This window comes from Populus alba, chromosome 12 (genome assembly GCF_005239225.2).
Source record: "Populus alba chromosome 12, ASM523922v2, whole genome shotgun sequence".
Taxonomy (NCBI): Eukaryota; Viridiplantae; Streptophyta; class Magnoliopsida; order Malpighiales; family Salicaceae; genus Populus; species Populus alba.
In genome coordinates this window covers 14,287,690-14,306,643 of record NC_133295.1, presented here as the reverse complement: position 1 = coordinate 14,306,643, position 18,954 = coordinate 14,287,690, and the positions used below count along the sequence as shown (strand labels likewise).

General features: G+C 35.0%; 2 protein-coding genes across 7 annotated transcripts; both read right to left on the bottom strand.

The window, feature by feature from the left end:
- Nucleotides 1–787: 787 nt before the first annotated feature.
- LOC118060676 (receptor-like serine/threonine-protein kinase At4g25390) lies at nt 788–4,956 on the bottom strand. Of its 4 annotated transcripts, none has more exons than XM_073403722.1 (2): nt 2,697–4,956; nt 788–1,511 (listed from the first exon to the last, which is right to left on the bottom strand). In XM_073403722.1, the coding sequence occupies exons 1-2, from the start codon at nt 4,746–4,748 to the stop codon at nt 1,359–1,361; spliced, it is 2,205 nt and encodes a 734-aa protein (XP_073259823.1). In that variant the 5' UTR covers nt 4,749–4,956; the 3' UTR covers nt 788–1,358. The 4 variants fall into 4 exon arrangements, with proteins under 4 accessions (XP_073259823.1, XP_073259825.1, XP_034929825.2 ...); XM_073403724.1 differs by having other exon boundaries at nt 1,400–1,511; nt 2,692–4,956; XM_035073934.2 differs by lacking the exon at nt 788–1,511 and adding an exon at nt 1,538–2,489 and having other exon boundaries at nt 2,692–4,956.
- A 5,822-nt stretch (nt 4,957–10,778) lies between these two features.
- Nucleotides 10,779–18,707, bottom strand: LOC118060677 (probable protein phosphatase 2C 75). 3 transcript variants are annotated; one of them, XM_073403704.1, is made up of 5 exons: nt 18,130–18,707; nt 17,632–18,036; nt 16,582–16,687; nt 11,112–11,435; nt 10,779–10,940 (listed from the first exon to the last, which is right to left on the bottom strand). In XM_073403704.1, the coding sequence occupies exons 1-4, from the start codon at nt 18,514–18,516 to the stop codon at nt 11,113–11,115; spliced, it is 1,221 nt and encodes a 406-aa protein (XP_073259805.1). In that variant the 5' UTR covers nt 18,517–18,707; the 3' UTR covers nt 10,779–10,940; nt 11,112. The 3 variants fall into 3 exon arrangements, with proteins under 3 accessions (XP_073259805.1, XP_034929826.1, XP_034929828.1); XM_035073935.2 differs by lacking the exon at nt 10,779–10,940 and having other exon boundaries at nt 10,969–11,435; nt 18,130–18,706; XM_035073937.2 differs by lacking the exon at nt 10,779–10,940 and having other exon boundaries at nt 10,969–11,435; nt 17,683–18,036; nt 18,130–18,703.
- Between the last annotated feature and the right edge of the window lie 247 nt (nt 18,708–18,954).

The following is an 18,954-nucleotide window of genomic DNA, read 5'->3' as shown; positions in this document are numbered from 1 at the left end:
ATGCATGGAAACAAAGCCATAAAAAAAGACAAATATTTTTTTTTAAATAGTTTTTAATGTTTTGTTGTATGATAGAAACTATTTGTATAATAAGATTAAATCGACTAATACGTAAAATAAAAAATAAAAAAATAATACTATTTTTCACTAATTTAATTAAAAGGTAAACATATAAGGGCACAAATCAGTTTTTTCATGAGCTAGAGCAAATATTGAGTCAATCGGGGCTCGGGTTCGGGTTAAATTGTCATCGAAAGCACAAGCATGCTTGTCAAAACAGGCTTAAACCATCTAATGGGCTCTCTAGGCCGCTTTGTTCGGCCTAGTTTCTCTTTGGTCACAGGTTGATTCCAGTAAGCCCATCTCAATTGGCAGACCTCATGTTCTTACGCTATTGACATGGCCACAGAGGACACGTGCAGCCCACTAACACAACTAGATTGGAACTGAAAGCATAAAATCTTGCTAGCTGAACCATGCTCAAGACAAATGCTAATGAACGAGGTTAACAGAGCCAATATTACATTACAAACTGCTTGTCTTTGTCAGAACTTGTCACGGTCAAGTGTTTTAGTATCTGCTCTAATGGCAGATATTACGGCAAACGTGAACTGAGAAATCCGAGGATCGACTTTGCTTCTTTCCATGGCAACGATTGCGTGAGTTTCGGTTGTCCGAAATAAGCATAGAAAAGAGTAAACAAATGTACACTGCTGACCTTGATGATTGTAGCCAAAAACAAGGAAATGAGGATGAACCAAACAGAGTTTTCAAAACCACATCATCAACTAGAAGAAGCAATGGTGTGCAGAAAAAGAAAGTAAAGAAATTTTGATGTTAAAAAAAAAAAACAACATTCAATCAACGAAAAAGGAATGGTCCCAAGTAGTTCTTCATCCTGTGCATGTTCCAGGTAGACTTGTAGCTGCAATTAAGGCAGCATTTCGGCACAGTTAAAACTGTTTTCTCCAGATTTATGCAGAATTTCAATATTAAACTCATCCAACAATCAAATAGATTACATTTAGTAACGTTGACAATGTCTTAGAGACGAGTTCACTAAACATCGATTTGTCTTCCAAACACCAGTCGATGATGGGGATCTATAGGGTGTGCATGTGAAGAGATTAAAATTAGCAAATATAATATTGCAGGAAGTAAGAATACCCAAATTACCTGCTCCATGGATGCAACAGTCAGGAATCTCAACAACAGCATCCTTTAACCTGGAGATTCTTGTCAGAAAGTACCACAATGTCGTGACATCCTCGTTGAATTGTAGCAACCCTTGTGAGTCTTCCCATTGATGTATAACATAGGAAGCTTGTGTGTGCAGTTTTGAAAAGTTCATCATTGTCTCAATTCTCCATTCCAGAAGAGATGCATTGATTGCATTTCCAATGGACTATTTTATGACCACAAATCTTGCAGAAGCTTTGCAGAGGATCGAGTTCATGTTTCATACAGGGGTCAGATACGGAAACAAGCAGCATCTGCCTTACCTGCCACTCCTAATAAAATACAAAAAAACTAGAACCATCTCTCAAAACTGCAAAGCATCATTCAGAAGAACAGTCGACAGCATATCAACAAATTCAATTTCTGATTGTTGATGGAAAAAGGTAAGAAATACCCTCAATGTGAAGACAGGGAGAAACATGCAAGTTTCTCCACCCATGATATCTGCTGGATTAACTATCTGCTAAGCTCTCACATTTTTCACATTCACTTAGTGGTTAAAATCTGCTTCTTTTGGAGTAAGGTATATTGAAATGCAATTCTTGACCAATAACCCAATAAAACAAACATATCAACTTCCATGGCTGAAAATTCAAGCCTGCCTTAATAATTTGGAGACAAAAATCCATATTGACAGCACAAATAAAAGAATCGACAATAAATGATGATTGAATGTTCTCATCTGCATCATAAGGAGCCATAAACCATCAAATTAAACACCAGCAAGCAGAGCTCCCATGTAAAAAGGTAAATCTCACATCTTAAAAGTTTGGCATACATGTGTATTAGCCTATTAGGTTTCCTTTTCCCTTTCCCTTTTTTCTTTGCAAGCGCCTAAGTTCAATCATAGGGTGCTCCGTATCTGGAACAACCAGTACACTGGCATCATTGCCAACCCCAAACAATGCATATTAGTATTGTTAGTACCTCTATTTGTAAATACATACAGGTTTCCAGCAACGATAGCTTAAACTACAAGTTATACAGATTCCTCTGGATATAATTGCTTGGCCATCTTATTAAAAGTGGCGGACAAGAGGGGACAACTACTGGTCCTTAAATTCACCGAAGAGAGAATAAGCAAGTTGCTTACATGAATTGAAAAAAAAAAACTGACGAAAGTTACTAGGATAGCCTTATTGCTGAAAACATGGGCCATGTTCAAAAAGCCTAATCAAGTGCTTATGGCATTTCCAATACTCATTGTTGAAGCAAACATGAAGTGGGGTCGCCATCTTGTTGTTGCAAATCTATAGTGACCATAGAACATTATGATATTAGCAATGGATTGGTAGGCCATACCAGTATAAAGAGGAGCAGGTGAAACAAAATTCAACTCGTTTCATTTAATGAAGACATTTTGCTTTACAACTATAATGATATCATCCATAAACAATTATCTAAGAAATACACTGTTGCTCATTAAGACCAGTTTCGGACATTAAAGCTTACCGAACCTTCTGATGTGACTTGGACTTGAAGGGGAACCGTGTGGGAGGCGAGGGAGAAAATTCAGATGGTAATTGAGGCACCTGTGACTCTCCGGTGAGCATCCCCACAACCTCCTTCATTGAAGGACGATGAGCAGGTGACTTTTGTAAACAAAGAAGAGCAATAGTGATGCATAATGTAGCTTGTTCCCGATCCAAAGACTGTACAGACTTATCAACCAAATCAAGAAGTTTGCCAGAACGGGCAAGATTACGAGCCCAATGCATTAGGTTAGCACGCTGAAACTCAGACATTGGTAGGTTAGTAACCTGAAGAGGACGCCTCCCAGCAATAAGAACTAACAATAACACCCCAAAGCTATACACATCAGATTTCTCTGATAAATTCCCCCCACCACCATACTCAGGGGCGGCATAACAAACGTTTCCTCTCATACTTGGTGTACTACTGATTCCACCACTCTCCGGTATCTCTCCACTCAAAGAATCATGGCTATTCCGGTTACCTCTAAATAGCTCACCACTAAACCATTCAATACTGCCTATGCTGCCTCTGCTGCCTCTGCTCTTACTTCTCTTCTTCTTTCTCTCAACATACAATTCCTCATCTCTTGGCCACCAATCTTCTCCACCATTATTATCATCACTAGTCATCCCCATTTCTCTCTTCTTCTTCTTCTTCTTATTTTTTTTCTCCAACTCTTCGCAATACTCCTCCTTCCACCATTCCCTTGCCGGCCTTCTCTTCTCCTTCTTCAAAACCTTCTCATCCTTATCATCATCTAACGAAACCCACCAATCCAATCTCTTCCGATTCTTCTTCTTAACTATCTTCCTAACAGATTGACTATTCGATGACGATGAAGCTCCAATCCAATCACTTTTCGGTCTCCCCTTATTTATCTCAGTTCCAAGCCATTCCATCACATAATCCTTCACTCCCCCATTCTCCGACGTAGTGCCACCTTTTTCTTGCTTCAACCAATCCTTTCGAGACTCGCTCTGTATCCCTCCCCCGTTATTTTTCTCCCCATTAACCAATTCTTTCACACCCTCTATACTACCCACATCCAAATTCCCCTCGAGCGAAACCCCCACAGCACCAGTCTCTGGAGAAGCGCTTACAGCCTCCAAAGTTTCAGGCGATGTCATACAAACCGGCAACTGATCCACCACCAAATTAAACTCATCAAACCCAGTAGTCACGCTGTCAGTCTCCTCCACCACAGATCCATAATCCTCACCCCCGTTATTACTCTCCAATTCAACCTTTTTCAAACCAATTATTTTATCACTCTCTTCCACCTTAACCTCACACTGACCCTGATTGCACTGATTCTGGTTATTCTGATTGCTATTATCAATTTTTAACCAAGCTAATCCAAAATCAGCAACTTTCGCATTAAAACACTGATCAAGCAAAATATTACTAGGCTTAATATCTCCATGAATAACAGGAGGATCCAAACTATGAAGATACTCGATCCCTTTAGCAATATCAACGGCAATGCTAAATCTTTTCTTCCAATCAACCAACTCCACACATTTTCTATGAAGCAATGCATCCTGCAAGTTCCCATTTTGCATAAGCTCATACACTATCAACAAACTACGATGCTTCCTATCATAGGAAAAACCACGGGCTGTAACAATATAACAAGAATCAAGCTTTGAAGCAAAAAGCAACTCATTTTGGAACTCTCTTTCCCCTTGGAGAGAGCCAGAGTCCATAACTTTAACAGCAACGTTGAGCTCATTGGGAAGAGTACCATGATAAACTGAGCCAAACCCACCTTGGCCTAAGCGAAGAGAAGGGGAGAACTTGTTGGTGGCGCGGCGGAGAGTGGTGTAGGAGAAACGGTGAGGGGGTTTGGAGAAGTCAGTGGGGACAGTGCGCTTACGAGTGAGTTTGCGGAAGCAGATGACGAAGAGGAGGAGGAAAGAGAAGGCAGAAGTGGAGGCGGCGGCTAGGGGAGGGATGCGGCTGGAAGAGCGTTGGTGGTAGGGGAGAGGAGAAGGTTGGGGTGGAAGGAAAGGAGGGGCTGGGCGTGATGGCATGGTTGCGGTGATCAGAAAAAGGACTAGAAAGATTTGGTGACGAAGAAGAAGGAAAGTTTTGTCATTGGAAGATAATGGGAAGCCTTTCCTGGCTTCTGGTTTCTTTCTATCTGCTCCATAGATTTTGTTTTCGTTTCTTTGATCTTCTCTGTTCACTTTGGAGATTGGGTGCACGAGCGTGTGGGCGCTCGAAGACTTTAATTTGCGAGGAAGGTACTCAAATTTGACTTGTAACGTTCAGTACATGACTGTTCGAAGGTTCTAACGTTGGATAAATCAAACAATTTTTCTTTTTAATAAAAATGAGTTTAATTTTTAATTTAATTATTAAATTTTATTGGAATTTTACATGTTTTATAAACCTAGTTCCTTGTGAGATCAATAGCGCAAGCCAAGGTCCTTCATATGCCAAAATTCATCATAAAAGTTCTGTTTTGGATTTTTTTTTTTCTTGTTATTTTTAGATTTGTTCTTAATTAGAATCAATTTAGCTTACTATTTAAATGATTTTACATATGTTTTGCATTAGAATTTATTAAAATTAATTAAATTTGAGTTTTCTCTACATTTCAACTATAATTTTAAGGTTAGTAAAATAATAGTTTCTCTACGTGATGCATTAAAATTTTATTTTATAAAAATTGACAAATCTTGTTTGTTTTTGTGATAGAAACAATGTTTTTAAAAAAATTAATTTATTTTTTTAATTATTTTTTAGTATTTTTGAATTAATGTGTTCATGTAAAAAATAGATTTTAAAAAATAAAAATATATATTATTTTGATGTATTTATAAGAAAAAATACTCTTTATAATTAAATCTTATCTTGAGATTAAAAAAAAAAATTCAATTGTAATGTTGCTTGATGCACATAGAATATTATCGGACAATTTCCTTCTCAATGCATAATAATATGAAACAAAAGGAAACTAATGACAAATTCTTGTAGTTTGGTCTACTTACTAGGGCATGTAAGAATGAATACGAGAGAGAGGGATTAACACATAATGGAGTAGATAATCTCTCAGCTTAGAATCCAACCCTAGTTAAGAGTGGAAGTGATGTATGAATTGAGCTCTAGTTCATGAATTCGATCCATTTGCTGTGGTTAGGTGTTCCATCAACGTGTGTGAGTGTTAATTTGTACCTTTTGAATAATTATAAGAGCTTTTGTTGGGTTTGCTATCATTCTCTACCCTTTTCTTTTTGTTAGATAAAGTTTAACTTTATGTCTTGTATTATGATATAAGATATTTTTTTCTTTAAAAATATATTAAAATAATTATTTTTATTTTTTACATCAAACCTTTAGAAAATATAAAAAAAAATATTAATTTAATATTTTCTTCAAGTTAAACACACCAAAACTTACCTTAACGTGGATGCCTCTTTGCTTTGTGCTTGTTTTGTCAAGTTTGATTATGGATTAGGGATCGAACTCCACTCAATACTAGATGGTGGAAAAGGGTGGATATATATATATATATATAAACATTGTTTAATTAATTGGAGGTTGGTGTGGTTGTAATTTCAATTATCATATTTAGAAAAATCTATGTTTTTGTATACGACATTCTTTTTTAAAAATAAAAAAACTAGAGAACAATGTCAAGATTTAAAAAAAAAAAACACTTGAGATCTAGGTCAATGGTGTATGGAGCTTCAAATCATATACATAACTAAGTTACTATATTTGTAAGTAGATGTAATTAATTTTGATTCGGTTTGGTTTTTATAAAAAAAATATGTATAATTATATCAAAAATTTATATATAAAAAAAAAAACCGACTGGTTTTGGTTTGGTTCGGTTTTTTAGGACAAAAACCGGTTTGACTTGGTTTTCTCAGTTTTTTCTGGTTTGACTCAGTTGTTTTCCAGGTTTTTCTAGTTTGGGTTCGATTCGGTTTTTTTTAATTTATGAGTTATAAAACCAAACTGGTCAGTTTTTTTAAAATTTTAATTGGTTTTTTTCACGTTTTGTTTATTTATTTTTTTTTAGTTTTTTAGTTTAATCGGTTTTTCAATTTTTTTTACTTACCCCTGTTTTGAAAAACTGAAAGAGGAGGAGAATAATAAGATATAGGGGCTATTTTGCAGAACAAAACTAAGGGGGGGGTGAAAAAACTAAACAATTAAAGGTAATTTAGGTGCAAAAAGCCATGTTTAGGTCATCAATTCGAGAAACAAAAAGGCAATAATGAGAGTGGAGTAGGTGATTTTTGTTGTTTTTTATTTGTTTGCCTGTTCCATTTTCAAACACCTGTGCTTCTTTCTTCCACACGGTTTAGCCCCACACGAAAGTAGAATTCCTAGAGCCATTCCCTTTTTGTTTCTCCTGTTAGGATTGTCATGTGATCGGACTCTTAAGTTTTTAAATTTTATTATTATTTAGTATTTAAATGTGAAATAGTATAATATTTTTTATTTTAAATAAATAAACTTTTTAATTATTTTTTATATTAATTTTGGTCTTTCTTATAAAAACTACCAGCTCCGCCCTGTTAATTTGGCCTATTCGACTATTAAACTATTGATTTTTAATTTTTCTGTTAAAATAATATTGCTTCTTTTGGATTGATTCTTCCGTTAGAGTTTTAAAATTATAATAATTATTTTTTAATATTTTAGTTACTATTTATTAGTCAAGAAATCAAAGCAGGCTACAGCCTTGTTGGAAGGTGCCCAGCCTTGCACGTTTTGAAATCTTTCATTGTTAGCAGCTTTTTGTTGCAACAATCTAAATCTAGATTGTTTTTCAAAGGAAGAAAATATTGTTGTTCTCTACAATTTGTTTTTTTTTTTTTTTAACTAGACAGTAGCTGACCCACAATGAGTGGAAAATTAGGGTTCATGGAGAGGAAATCAATTCGGGTGAGGATTGTATATAAAAAAAAAATAGCCAGCAAATTTGAAGATGAGAAAACGTAAACGGATTGATTTGACTAATTTGTTTTGATTTTTCAACATTCAATTTATTCTTTCTTTATGGTCAAAAAACCTGGAATTGGTCAATTGCAATGATACCAGCCAAAAAAAGGAGGGCAGCCATCCATTTGGGAATTAGAGAGAAGGAGATGGAGAATACATTTTAACTCAAATAAAAGGAAGTGATTTTTAAATAAATGGTAGCTTGTATTTGTTTTTAGAATATTTCAAGAAAATTCTATTCTTTAACGGGACTTTTTTTTTGTTATTGTTTTAAAATAAAAAATATAAACAAAAATCATAGTTTTAAAACCGGTCTGCTTTAAGATCTAGGTTCTGGGTTTTGACCGGGTTGCCTGGGTCAATCCTTATTTAAAAAAATAAAAACAACGTTATTTAATAAAAAAAAATCAACGAGTTGCAACCGGGTTTTTTCGAGTCATGACTTTTTCTATTTTTTCTTCAACTCGACCTAATTCCAATCCTGAATCGACTGAGTTCCGGGTCGACCTACCAAACCAGATAAAGTTTCAAAATTATGAGAAAAACACTTTTATTTTTATATCATTATCTTTATCTCTCAAGCAAAAACAAAAACACATTTTTATCCTTTTTATAGCTATACTTTTATCCTTACAAATTTGGAAAACTTTCACTTTGCTCCTATAGTTTTAGATTTCTTAATGTCACCCTATACTTTCAAAAAGTTTCAGTATTACCCCATCTATTAACAAGCTAACAAATCCTAATAATGATCTCACTTTTTGGATTTTTTTTGTTCTGCTTTTGTTTCTATATATTTTTAGAAGTATTTCTTAAGATATTGATTGGTCGTCGTATATATGAGAATTTAAGAAAAAATAACAAAAAAATGTTAAGGAAAAGGGTGAAAGCATGATCCCTTTAATAGTTAAACGTTTTCGGAAACAATAGGAGAATATTGAATATTTTTAAAGTATAAGTATAGGACTGGAATATTAGTAAGACTACAGTGGCCGTTTTGTACTTTACCCAAAAGAACGAAAATGAAAAAAAAAAGAAGAAGAAAAAAGGGTTGACTTATCAATTCGATTGAAGTGTAAATCACGTGGAGACCATTGGGATTATTACTCCTTGCAAAATGCAAAGTACTTTGCTCACGTGATAAACCACATCGCAATTTTGGCCGACTCTCAAAAGGATAATGATAATTAATCACAACATTCATTTCACACTAAAATATTATAATGAATATAATCTTCTTCCTTTTTTTTTTAATTCCTTTTATTATAGCCATGAACAGCATGCATAATTAAAAATTAATGGAAAAAAAAACTAAAACAATTGACGACATGGTTGTTAAAAAGATAAGATTTGATTTCTTTATTTTAATTTTGAAGTCATTATCAAATATATATATATAGGTACGTATAGGATAAGTAAAATTCTCTGAAAAATATTCTTTATTGAAAAATTAAAAAAAAATAATACTAATCCAACCTCAAATAGACTTGTAGATATAAAAAGCTATATCATTAAAAAATAATAATAATAAGATATGATTTTTCATTCTAAGCCAGCTGGCACATTATATTGTGTAAAAACCAGTAGAGGGGGAAGACTTGAAAAAGTTCTTATCTTACCCTCTTATTCTACAGAATACCAAATAACAATGAATTAGAAATATGTTGATACAACAAGCTCATTATGTTGTGATCAAATCCTTCAACCTCAAACATTTTGATTGTGTTTGATGTTACGATAAAATTGTTTTTTAAAAATATTTTTTTATTTTTAAAATTTATTTTTAATATTAAAATATCAAAGCGATAGAAACTTAAAAAAATGAATTTAAAAAAAAATTCAAAATTTTGAAAAAACATGGTTGGACCAAAAAACAAACATAATTTTTTTTAAATTAATGTGAATGTTCGACCTAACTTGCGTGCATCTCGACTAATCTCATAAACCTTGAAATTAATGACCATATAAATCTTTAATAGTATTGAAGTTTGTAAAATTTACTGATGACTTATGAAAAACAAATTCATAACCTAATCAATTAAAATATACCCTTTAGAATTCCAAAAGTTGTTTTTATTCATACAAGAAAAAGTATCGGCATAATTGAGGTTGAGTTTAGTATTATCTCCGAACATAGATTGATATAATTGAAATAAAGAATAAATGTCCCTTTTGTTTTCATATTTTGAAAGAATGAAAATTAACTCTAAAACTATATTGAAAACACATTTATTTTCTATCTTTATCGGTATTCTTTAAAACTAAACACGTCTTTTTAACCAAAAACTCTCGCTCCCAGACAAACAATAAATATCCTCTGTCCCACCTCCATGATCTCAATGCCAGCAATTTAATTACTTTCTTTAAAGGGAAAATCTGTGTCCACCATACATCTTCTGTCAACAAGGAAAAAATAGAAGAGAAAGAGTCCCCACTCCAAAAAGAAAAGAAATGGTATAAATTCTATTTTATAGAGACACCTATCAGTTTTCAAATTTGTTTTGTTTGAGCTCTTTAAAATACTATTTCTTGTGGTTCGAGAGGATTTCCAGAATTTTACGACACTGATGAGTTTTTATGTTTTTTAAAATAAGTTGGTGGACAGTGGACTCCGTTGCCTAACCAGTGGCCTTCTGCTATCCAAAAAAACTATACAAACTTTGGCTGGAAGATTCTGTACTGCCAGAAGGTTTCTACTTTCCTGTTTTTTTGTTTTTGTTTCTCTTTTTGCTGCGATTTCTAGGATTTCTAATATGGAACACATCTCTGAGTTACAATGGCTGCCTACCTCGTTTTAGGGAAACTGCAATGACTACTTATTGGCTCTTGAAACGGATCCTATTACCTATAAGCTATCCTGTACCTCAGCTCCTACCAGGAATGGAAGATGACAGTGATGAGATTTTTGAATTTCGATCCTCCTGTCCTCTATTGATTAATAATGTCTGTCAGGATTTTTGAATTTGCGAACATAAATTTTCAGGCATGGAAAAGGAGAGCTTCCAAGTCTGTAACATGGTTTGTAAGACTTAGCCTGGGGTCTCACTTGGTAAATTTTCAGGCGTGGAAAAGGAGACTGGACCAGATATGGACAACTCTGCTACCTCAAAACTATTATGATTCCCTATACTTTAATTCAACATGACGAAAACTCATGTTTGTTTGCATGGCAGATCATTAAGAAATCAAAAATACCTTACTCACAGACATTGACCAATGTTATCCAGTCATTTGTGCAGATGGGCACCCTGCATAGGCGCATTCTGTGGAAGAACAAAGCATCAAATATAGTTTAGGCAAAAGTAAATCTCCTTCCATGAAGTAACTAAAACCATAATCCATTTGATGCTCTCTGTATTTATATAAAGATGTTATTCTCCAATAGAACCTTGTCTGTGCATGTTGATTCATAGGAGATGATTCCCCTATCTTACCTTAGCTCCTCTTGAGATCAACAACAATGACACTGATGTTATCAGCGCTTCTCCGTCCCAGGGCAAGGCGAGTAAGAAGTGCAGCAGCCAACATGCTTCGAGATGGGTACAATGCTCCAGCACCTTCTTCTTCAATCTGAGGCCCAGCCTTGGCAGGAGGATTTTTTTCTCGGAAGCATTCGCGAGCTACCTGACAAGCCAAGTCACTTGACAAGACATCCCATAAGCCATCACTAGCAAGAATTAAGCACTCATCTTCTGGTTCTCTTTTTGTAAAAGTAATCTCAGGCTCTGCTATTACAACTGGCTTTAAATATTTGTCCCCTGCTCAAAAAAAATAACAGAATAAAAAGAATTGAGCAAGCATTTTAAGAACCCTTGTATACAGAGATGAATAATTGATCATCCGGTGCTAGATATGAACATAATACCATCACAACCAAAACAAAAGTTATGAACTAACTGATAAGGGTTGAGAGAAACCATAGTCAGGCAATTAACCTACAAATAAATGATGGATAATTGAACATCAAAATTTAGCACACTACTGAAGCAATCACGCATTTCTACAGAGACTAGATAAAAATTATAATACTGTTAAACAAGCGTTACGGAAAACGTTCATGCGATATCACATAAATGCTTCTCAAATATTTAAACATCATAGTTTAACATGCTGCTACAGAAAAACAAGAAATGCATCACCTTGAAACAAATTTCCACCAAAGGATTGGAAGAACATTTTTCTTTTCTTTCCTGACAGGCTAAAGAAGATTTTTTTCAATTGAAAATGGAGAAAAAATAAACAAGTCCATGGCTGAATGTTAAGAATAGAATGTAATCAATTCAACTGCTTTGCCAAACTGACGATAAGATTTGATTTCCACCTATAGTTTTCCAAAACAGAAACCTAATAATTATTTCACTAATGAAGTCAGACGAGCAATTGTGCGTGCGCATGCCTTCACAACCAAAAGCATGTTTTGGTTTATGTCTAGAATTTAATACCTAATCCTACCACCTGGAAGCCATGCAGGCACCGGTTACTAGCAAAGCCACGTTGTCTTGCCTGAGATGCATTATGGAAAATTCCGAAACCATTAGAAGGGTGGAGAAAAAAAAAAAACCCATCTTTATTGTAATGGTTATGTAATGCACAACAATCTTCTAATGTTTATGATGATTGATACAGAAACAGCCAAATTCCTAATGAAAACCAACAAGCAACCCATTTTCATGTTGGGTGTCTCATAATTAGGTTGGAGTACCCAAGATGGATAATCATTGAAACTTTGGTGTTTATCACAGTAGCAACAGATTCTCACTGTGAGAACAACATTTATAGCCTGTCATTAAGTGACAAGATTCATAATCAATAGATCAACCGCAGCAGCAGAATCAAACTTCATATTGAATAATAATAAAGTATGCAGTTGCGTCATGCATAGCGACATAATCTAACGTCAACCAGGAAAACGAAAAGAACTACAGAAATTATGGCAAAGAAAATAAAAAGATCAAATGCAGTACACAAGAATTCAGATGGAAAGTGACCAGGACAAATATTATCTAGATTTTTAGCTACTTTGCTAATGTTGACATTTACAAATTGAAGCACATAGAAATTGAAATACCTGCAGTACATTCTGTCACTTGCGGCTTTCAATTTAGGATTTAATGCCTTATATGTAATCATGGCTTTCATTATATATAGCATAGATACAACAGCCGAGAATCTCTCTCAACAGCGTGTAAAAATGCAGAGTACAACGAACTTATATTTGCATCTTTAGTATGTTATTCTAGCAAGTGTAATTTAAAAATCATACCACAAATTTCAGAATCCCTCCAGCAATGAGGCATTGATACAAAAATTCAAAAACCTCCATATATACATGCAATCACCTTAAATCTCATTGAATGGAGTCAACCCACATGCTGTGGTAATCATTCTTATCCTATTACTCATATAAACCATATGATTTCTCTATTACATTTTCCATTTTTTTAGTTGGGTATTCACCTTACCTAAATGACATCCCGAAAACTACTTTTACCAAATATATGTCAGACAATATCTTTAGTCATTTAATCAACTCTTACATCCATCATCTTTCCAATGCTTTCGCAATATCCAAGCAAAAAAGCTCTGTCACGACAAATAAATCAGACAATATCTTTACACTTATTTAATCAACTCTTGCATCTGTTTAAAATCAAGATGCCATCGTCTTTCCATTGCTTTTGTAATATCCAAACAGAAAGCTACTTCACGACGAACTTAAACTTACAGCAAAAGCGAGCGTTAATGTGGATTTTCCTAGACTCCCCATATAATCGCCACTCTTAACTGATGACTTTAGCTTGCTACTTTTCTTCACATTCATGAACCTATATAGTTAGGCTGTCCAATATCTCTCTTCGTGCCTATTATGGACAAGGAACTAAATTTGCCTATTAAAGAAAATCAAACCAAGCTTTACACTCATCATCGGAGTAAGACTATTATTGCACAAATTTGGATTTATAGTTTTCATCCAATCTTTAAAATAGCAGTTTCCTAACTCTTGGCTATCATTTCTTGAGTTGAGACACCAAAGCATTCTATTTTAGCAATATGTCACAAGGTCATAGCTTGCCAATCAATTCTTTTCTCATTTCAGCCCAACAAATTGGAGAACCTCTTGGAAGTTTAGAATGCAAACCTCATTGCTTCCACTATCCAACCTATACGAGAGCATGAGTAAAGGATGGAAGTGTAGAATGCGGAACTTATACCTTCCATTATCCATCCTTTCCAAGGGCTCGAGGAAATAAAATATCATGATCAGCATGGTACAGACTACCACCTAAAATCTTAAGACCAGCATGCTACGAAAACCACCACCCCAACAAAAAAAAAAAAGGAACATTAAATTTCTCATAGGGTGCATGCCATATCTAGTGTGACTTCAAATCATCATACTTCCCAAACTTCTGCAGATCCCTAATTACTCTTTATGGACTTCCTTGAACACAGCAAACTGCATATGATACCTAAAGATATGCCAACTTTAATAGATCACAGACCAAAACATGAATAACATGGAAAGACATGTAGAACAACTCAAGGGGGGAAATGCCAAAATAATCATAATGGTCAACCTTTCTATAGAAGGTTTATGCATTTGGATCCTCCTTCAATACTGCTACCACGAACCATAAAAAGAAAAATATTAAAGTTTCCCTCTTTGTTCCTTCTTACTTCCCCTCCTCTAAAAAAGGTTCTCAAAGGAGAGTGGAGCCATAGCATTGTGCATTACTGGCATGCATGACATGTCAGTTGTGCAGCCCAACACGATAGATAACAGAGTTTTTTTCCCGATATGAACCGATGATTCTGGTAAATCCATCAGCAACCTTAAGTTTGCTCATGTGCTTAGGTGAAGCACCCTTGACACTTGATTGCAGGTAAAGCGTGCACTAGCTTAACTACATAACTATAGTAATGCAGACTTATTCCTAGCCATTTTTCCGTCTCATTTTCCTTTCTTTTGAAAAAAGAATGAATTAAAAAGAAAGAAGAATGGCCTAGCATTTATAGTGGCCCCTTAATATCCATTTCTGACGGGGGAAGGGAATCACAAAATTATAGCCCATCCAATTGCCCTTTCTAGACTTCCCAACATTATTACATGCTTATGTTGAACCTCAGGTTGGCAAGCAATCCGTATTTGAATGGCATATGCTAAATTCGATAACCATGGCACATTGATGGATTTTTTTTTTCTTTTTAATGCTGTTACACACCAACATCTGTCCATTGCTACTGGAAGTCAAGCCTCCAATATGCAACAAGTGCACTACCATTTCATGAATATTAATTTATTCTAGATGTTCAACAACTACTGAAAGAAAGAAAGTCCCCTGTGCTTCTAGGGATGGCAATGGTATCAGATTCCGATGAGGTATTCCATCCAATCCAAATGGATAGGTTTTCTTGACAAAAAAAAGTGTTTGGTTAGTATTTGGATAAAATCTGAAAAAAAAAAAAAAAATTCACGGTTGTGGTCAAGTTATGATTTTGTGCTATTTGAACTAATCCAATCCAAAACACACACATATTATATTTATATTCTATATGTAATGGCCAAATTATAATTGTAAATACTTACATAAGTGTTTTGCAATTACAGTTTTGCCAATAAATATAAGTTCCTCACAAACACTATTTTTTTCTTAGTATTGCGTGGGAACAATTTTTTTTGGTTATATTATGAATGGATATGTTTTAAGAATATATATATTGTTTTATCATATTTGATTATTTAGAGTATGTTTATCTGTTAATAATGTTTTTTTCTAATATAGTTAGCTATATTTATTAAAATTATTGATTCTAAAAAAAAAAAAAAGCTATCTATTCAATGAAGTTTTTTTTTTTTTGACAGAGAGAGAGAGAATGGATGATGAATATTTGAATGAATTTCCAAAATCTGATGGTTTAGATTTTTTTATTCAAAATCCAAATCAGACAATAAAGGATGGATTATGGTTATTTTTTTTTTTCCATTTGGATATGATTATATTTATACCATTAGATTATATGTGCTTCCTTTACTAATTATATTAATGAACCTATTTGGACAAAAAAAAAAAGACAATTACTTCACAAACTTTTGCTTGTTTTTTCAAAACTGTTTTCGATACAATAAGAGGCAACAGATGGTATTAGAGGAGTATTATGGTTTCCAGCAAATATAGAACTATAAACAAAGGAAAAGGAAACCTAGAGCCCATAAACAAGGATATAACAAGTATAGACTACCCATTTCACCAAATCAATTCATCAAAAATTCATAGGCTGGTGAATTATTAATGTAAGCATACATCTATATCAGGTGAATAAATTTAAAAAAACTATCAACAAGTTTAGAAAATCTATAGATCCCAAAACCTCCTACACTAATGTTTCTCGCCTTTCTACTCTTCAGGGTATCAATGACTCTCCAAAGGTTAAAGCAGAGCATTGCTTACTTATCCTTGAGCAAACTTATAAATGGAAAACTAGATAACATTAGAGCAAATAAAGGGCACTCATTTGCTCAAAGAAATGAACTGAATTTTCAAAATGAACTCGAACTTTGTTCGGTGGTGATTTTCATTTGTGAAATTGAAAATTATCAATACAAGGCTGTTCAAAACCATAAAGTGAGACATTCAACATGGATGCACATCCAAATCTGTAAGCAAAAAGACCAAGAGTAGTTTGTGTAAAAATGAAAAATAATCTACTAACATGACAGATGCTTTTTCTGTGTTCCTTGTCATGTGATAAAATTAAAGCATCTAATCCCAATAGCGAGTTCTTTATATGTGCGAGTGGAAAAAATATAAACAACTTAACTTTAGGTGTATACATCGCATGAGTTTGATGAGTTATAACTCCAGAAAAAAGGACGATGATTCAGTTAAACCTATAATAGAATACCTATTGCTCGAGACATAGCAAGAATGCCTTCAACTCGAGCTCCATTCAGGAAGATCACTCGGCCTCCAGCAGCTTCAATTCTTGCAAGTTCATCCGACCTATCAGGCTGCAACAAATGTTGGGAAATTTTTTTATTAATTAATCAAGTAACAAAAAGATAAAAGGGTGAGCAAGTCAAATCATACCCAAAAAAAGAGAGATAGCTCCTCAAATTTTCAATCCTTTAAAATCTTAGGAAGAAACAAGAAATCTTTTGGAAAATTTGATAAAAAGTGCAAACAAATTTGGCAGTGGACTTATCGATGAAATGAAATCACTTCTCATTTTCTTGTTTAGTATGATTTAATTTGCAGATAATAAGATTATAGTTAACAAAAAATTAGGATATCCTATATAAAGTGGAATAAATTTGGACTATTACAAGTAAATCCTACTCCAGATAAAATTAAGATGTAAATCCCATATGTTAGATTGGAATCTTTATTTTCATTTCCAATCCTCCGATAAACAAATCCTGAATCCTGCATCAGGGAAAAAAAAACTCATACTGTGATGAAAATACGAGGTTGCCTCGCTGAACTATTGAAAACTTCCATTGCGTGACAGATGGAAAGTAACCATTTGGACTCTGTTTATTCATGAACAAATGCATGTGCTGGTGTCGGTCCAAACATTACAAACCACCAACCATTTCTCAAATCATCAGAACTGTTCTGAAACCTTAGTCAAAAGGATTCTTCAATGAAGAATGGACATCATAGCCAGATGATTTATGCATGCCAAATGTCAAGACCACAAACATGGTAGTACAAGAGCACAGCTTTCCACAAGAAAAAAAAAAAAAGACAGAGATTCCTGGTTTAAAGGATGTCCAGAGTCCCCCACCCTGTCAAACAAAGTGCCACCTGTTCTCTAAAACATGTTCTATTTGGCAAGGGGACAAATCCATGTGGTACACATCATCATATACAGGTAATCCCATGCAAAAAACGTAAAAATCTAGAGTCACCATGATTAAAATCATGACTAGCAATGGACGGACTGCGATACCTGACACGTGTATTGATAGTACCATCTGCGTTTTCCGATTGCAAAACTAACCTTATGATCAACACTAAGGGGAATGGCCCTCCCGCCTCGCGATAGGACGGCGCGTGAGTCGCCACAATTAGCGACGATTATATGCTCTGGGGATAAAACAGCCACGACCGCTGTAGACCCACCGAGTGCCATCTGCATGGGGTGGCACCCGCATTTGAACCACTCACTCCCACATGCGCACGTGCCCATTGCCACCTCATCCATCCTCTCATAGCTCCTCTTCATCACTCCCCTCCACATTTCCTCCCATTCAGCCTCACCACCCCCACTCACACTACTCACGCGCGTTGAGTCCACGCGTGCCAGTTCTTCCTCTATCAACACGTGCATCCTTTCCCTGCATAATGCTGCCACCTGCGCAAAATAGAGAAAAAAATATACAAATACATTTATTAAATGACCATAATGCCCTTTCAAAAACAGAGATGGACAGTTTTCTGCAATTACGTGAGCCCCGCCATGACCGTCAAAAACCCCAAACAAATGCACCGGTCTCCGGCGGTTAACCTCAGGCTGGAAAAGGTTAATCCGTACAGAAATCGCGTCCTCCATCTCACGTGACCTTCCTGACACTGACATGCTCCCAAAAACCGGCTCCGCCACCGGAATTTCACACACCGTCTCCACAACCCGTTTTCCTTCCGTGGAAGTTGAACTCGAGCTCTCCCCCGCCGCCGCCTGTTTCTTCTCTTTTGAAGCCAGAGGATCAATCGGCTGAGAGGAACCACCAGAGGCGAGACGCCTCATCTCGATTCTCCTTCTTCTGCGCTCCCTGCATTTCTCCGGTGAATCATCTCCATCGTCGTTTAACATCCTTCGGTAAACTTCCGTCATTAAAATCCGTTACCGTTAACAGTCATCTCCGTTTGACATTGACAAACAGAGAGGGAGATAGCGTTTGTGAGAGAGATTTAAAGGAGAGAGTTTATATTTTATTTCATTTTTACTAATTTTATTAATTTATTTTGGAAGAAGTGGGGACTGTGGAGGAGAAGAAAGAAAGGGCGATGTGTTGTGTTTCCTCTATTTATCGAATGGGAGGCCAGCTCCAAATTGCCCCTTCACTTACCATTATTTGCTCTTCTTCTTCCACGTGTCCACCCAGACGCTCCATCTTCTGATTCTTTCCTTCTTTGTATTTAATTATTTCTTTATATATAATTTATTTATAAAATATGAATCAGCAGTGAACGATGTTGACTGAAAAACTATTTCAAACAGGCCCTTGTTTGTTTCAAGGAAACTGAATTCCAGGAATTCAGTTTCCTTATT

Bases quoted from the DNA above. Each gene is read 5' to 3' on its own strand.
- LOC118060676 (XM_073403722.1), bottom strand. From the start codon at position 4,748: ATGCCATCACGCCCAGCCCCTCCTTTCCTTCCACCCCAACCTTCTCCT. The intron at 1,512-2,696 runs GTTCGGTAAGCT...GTATTTTATTAG, and splicing joins AGTCCAAGTCACATCAGAAG to GAGTGGCAGGTAAGGCAGAT.
- LOC118060677 (XM_073403704.1), bottom strand. From the start codon at position 18,516: ATGACGGAAGTTTACCGAAGGATGTTAAACGACGATGGAGATGATTCA. The intron at 18,037-18,129 runs GTAATTGCAGAA...TATTTTGCGCAG, and splicing joins ACGGTCATGGCGGGGCTCAC to GTGGCAGCATTATGCAGGGA. The intron at 16,688-17,631 runs GTATCGCAGTCC...CATTTGTTGCAG, and splicing joins ACTATCAATACACGTGTCAG to CCTGATAGGTCGGATGAACT.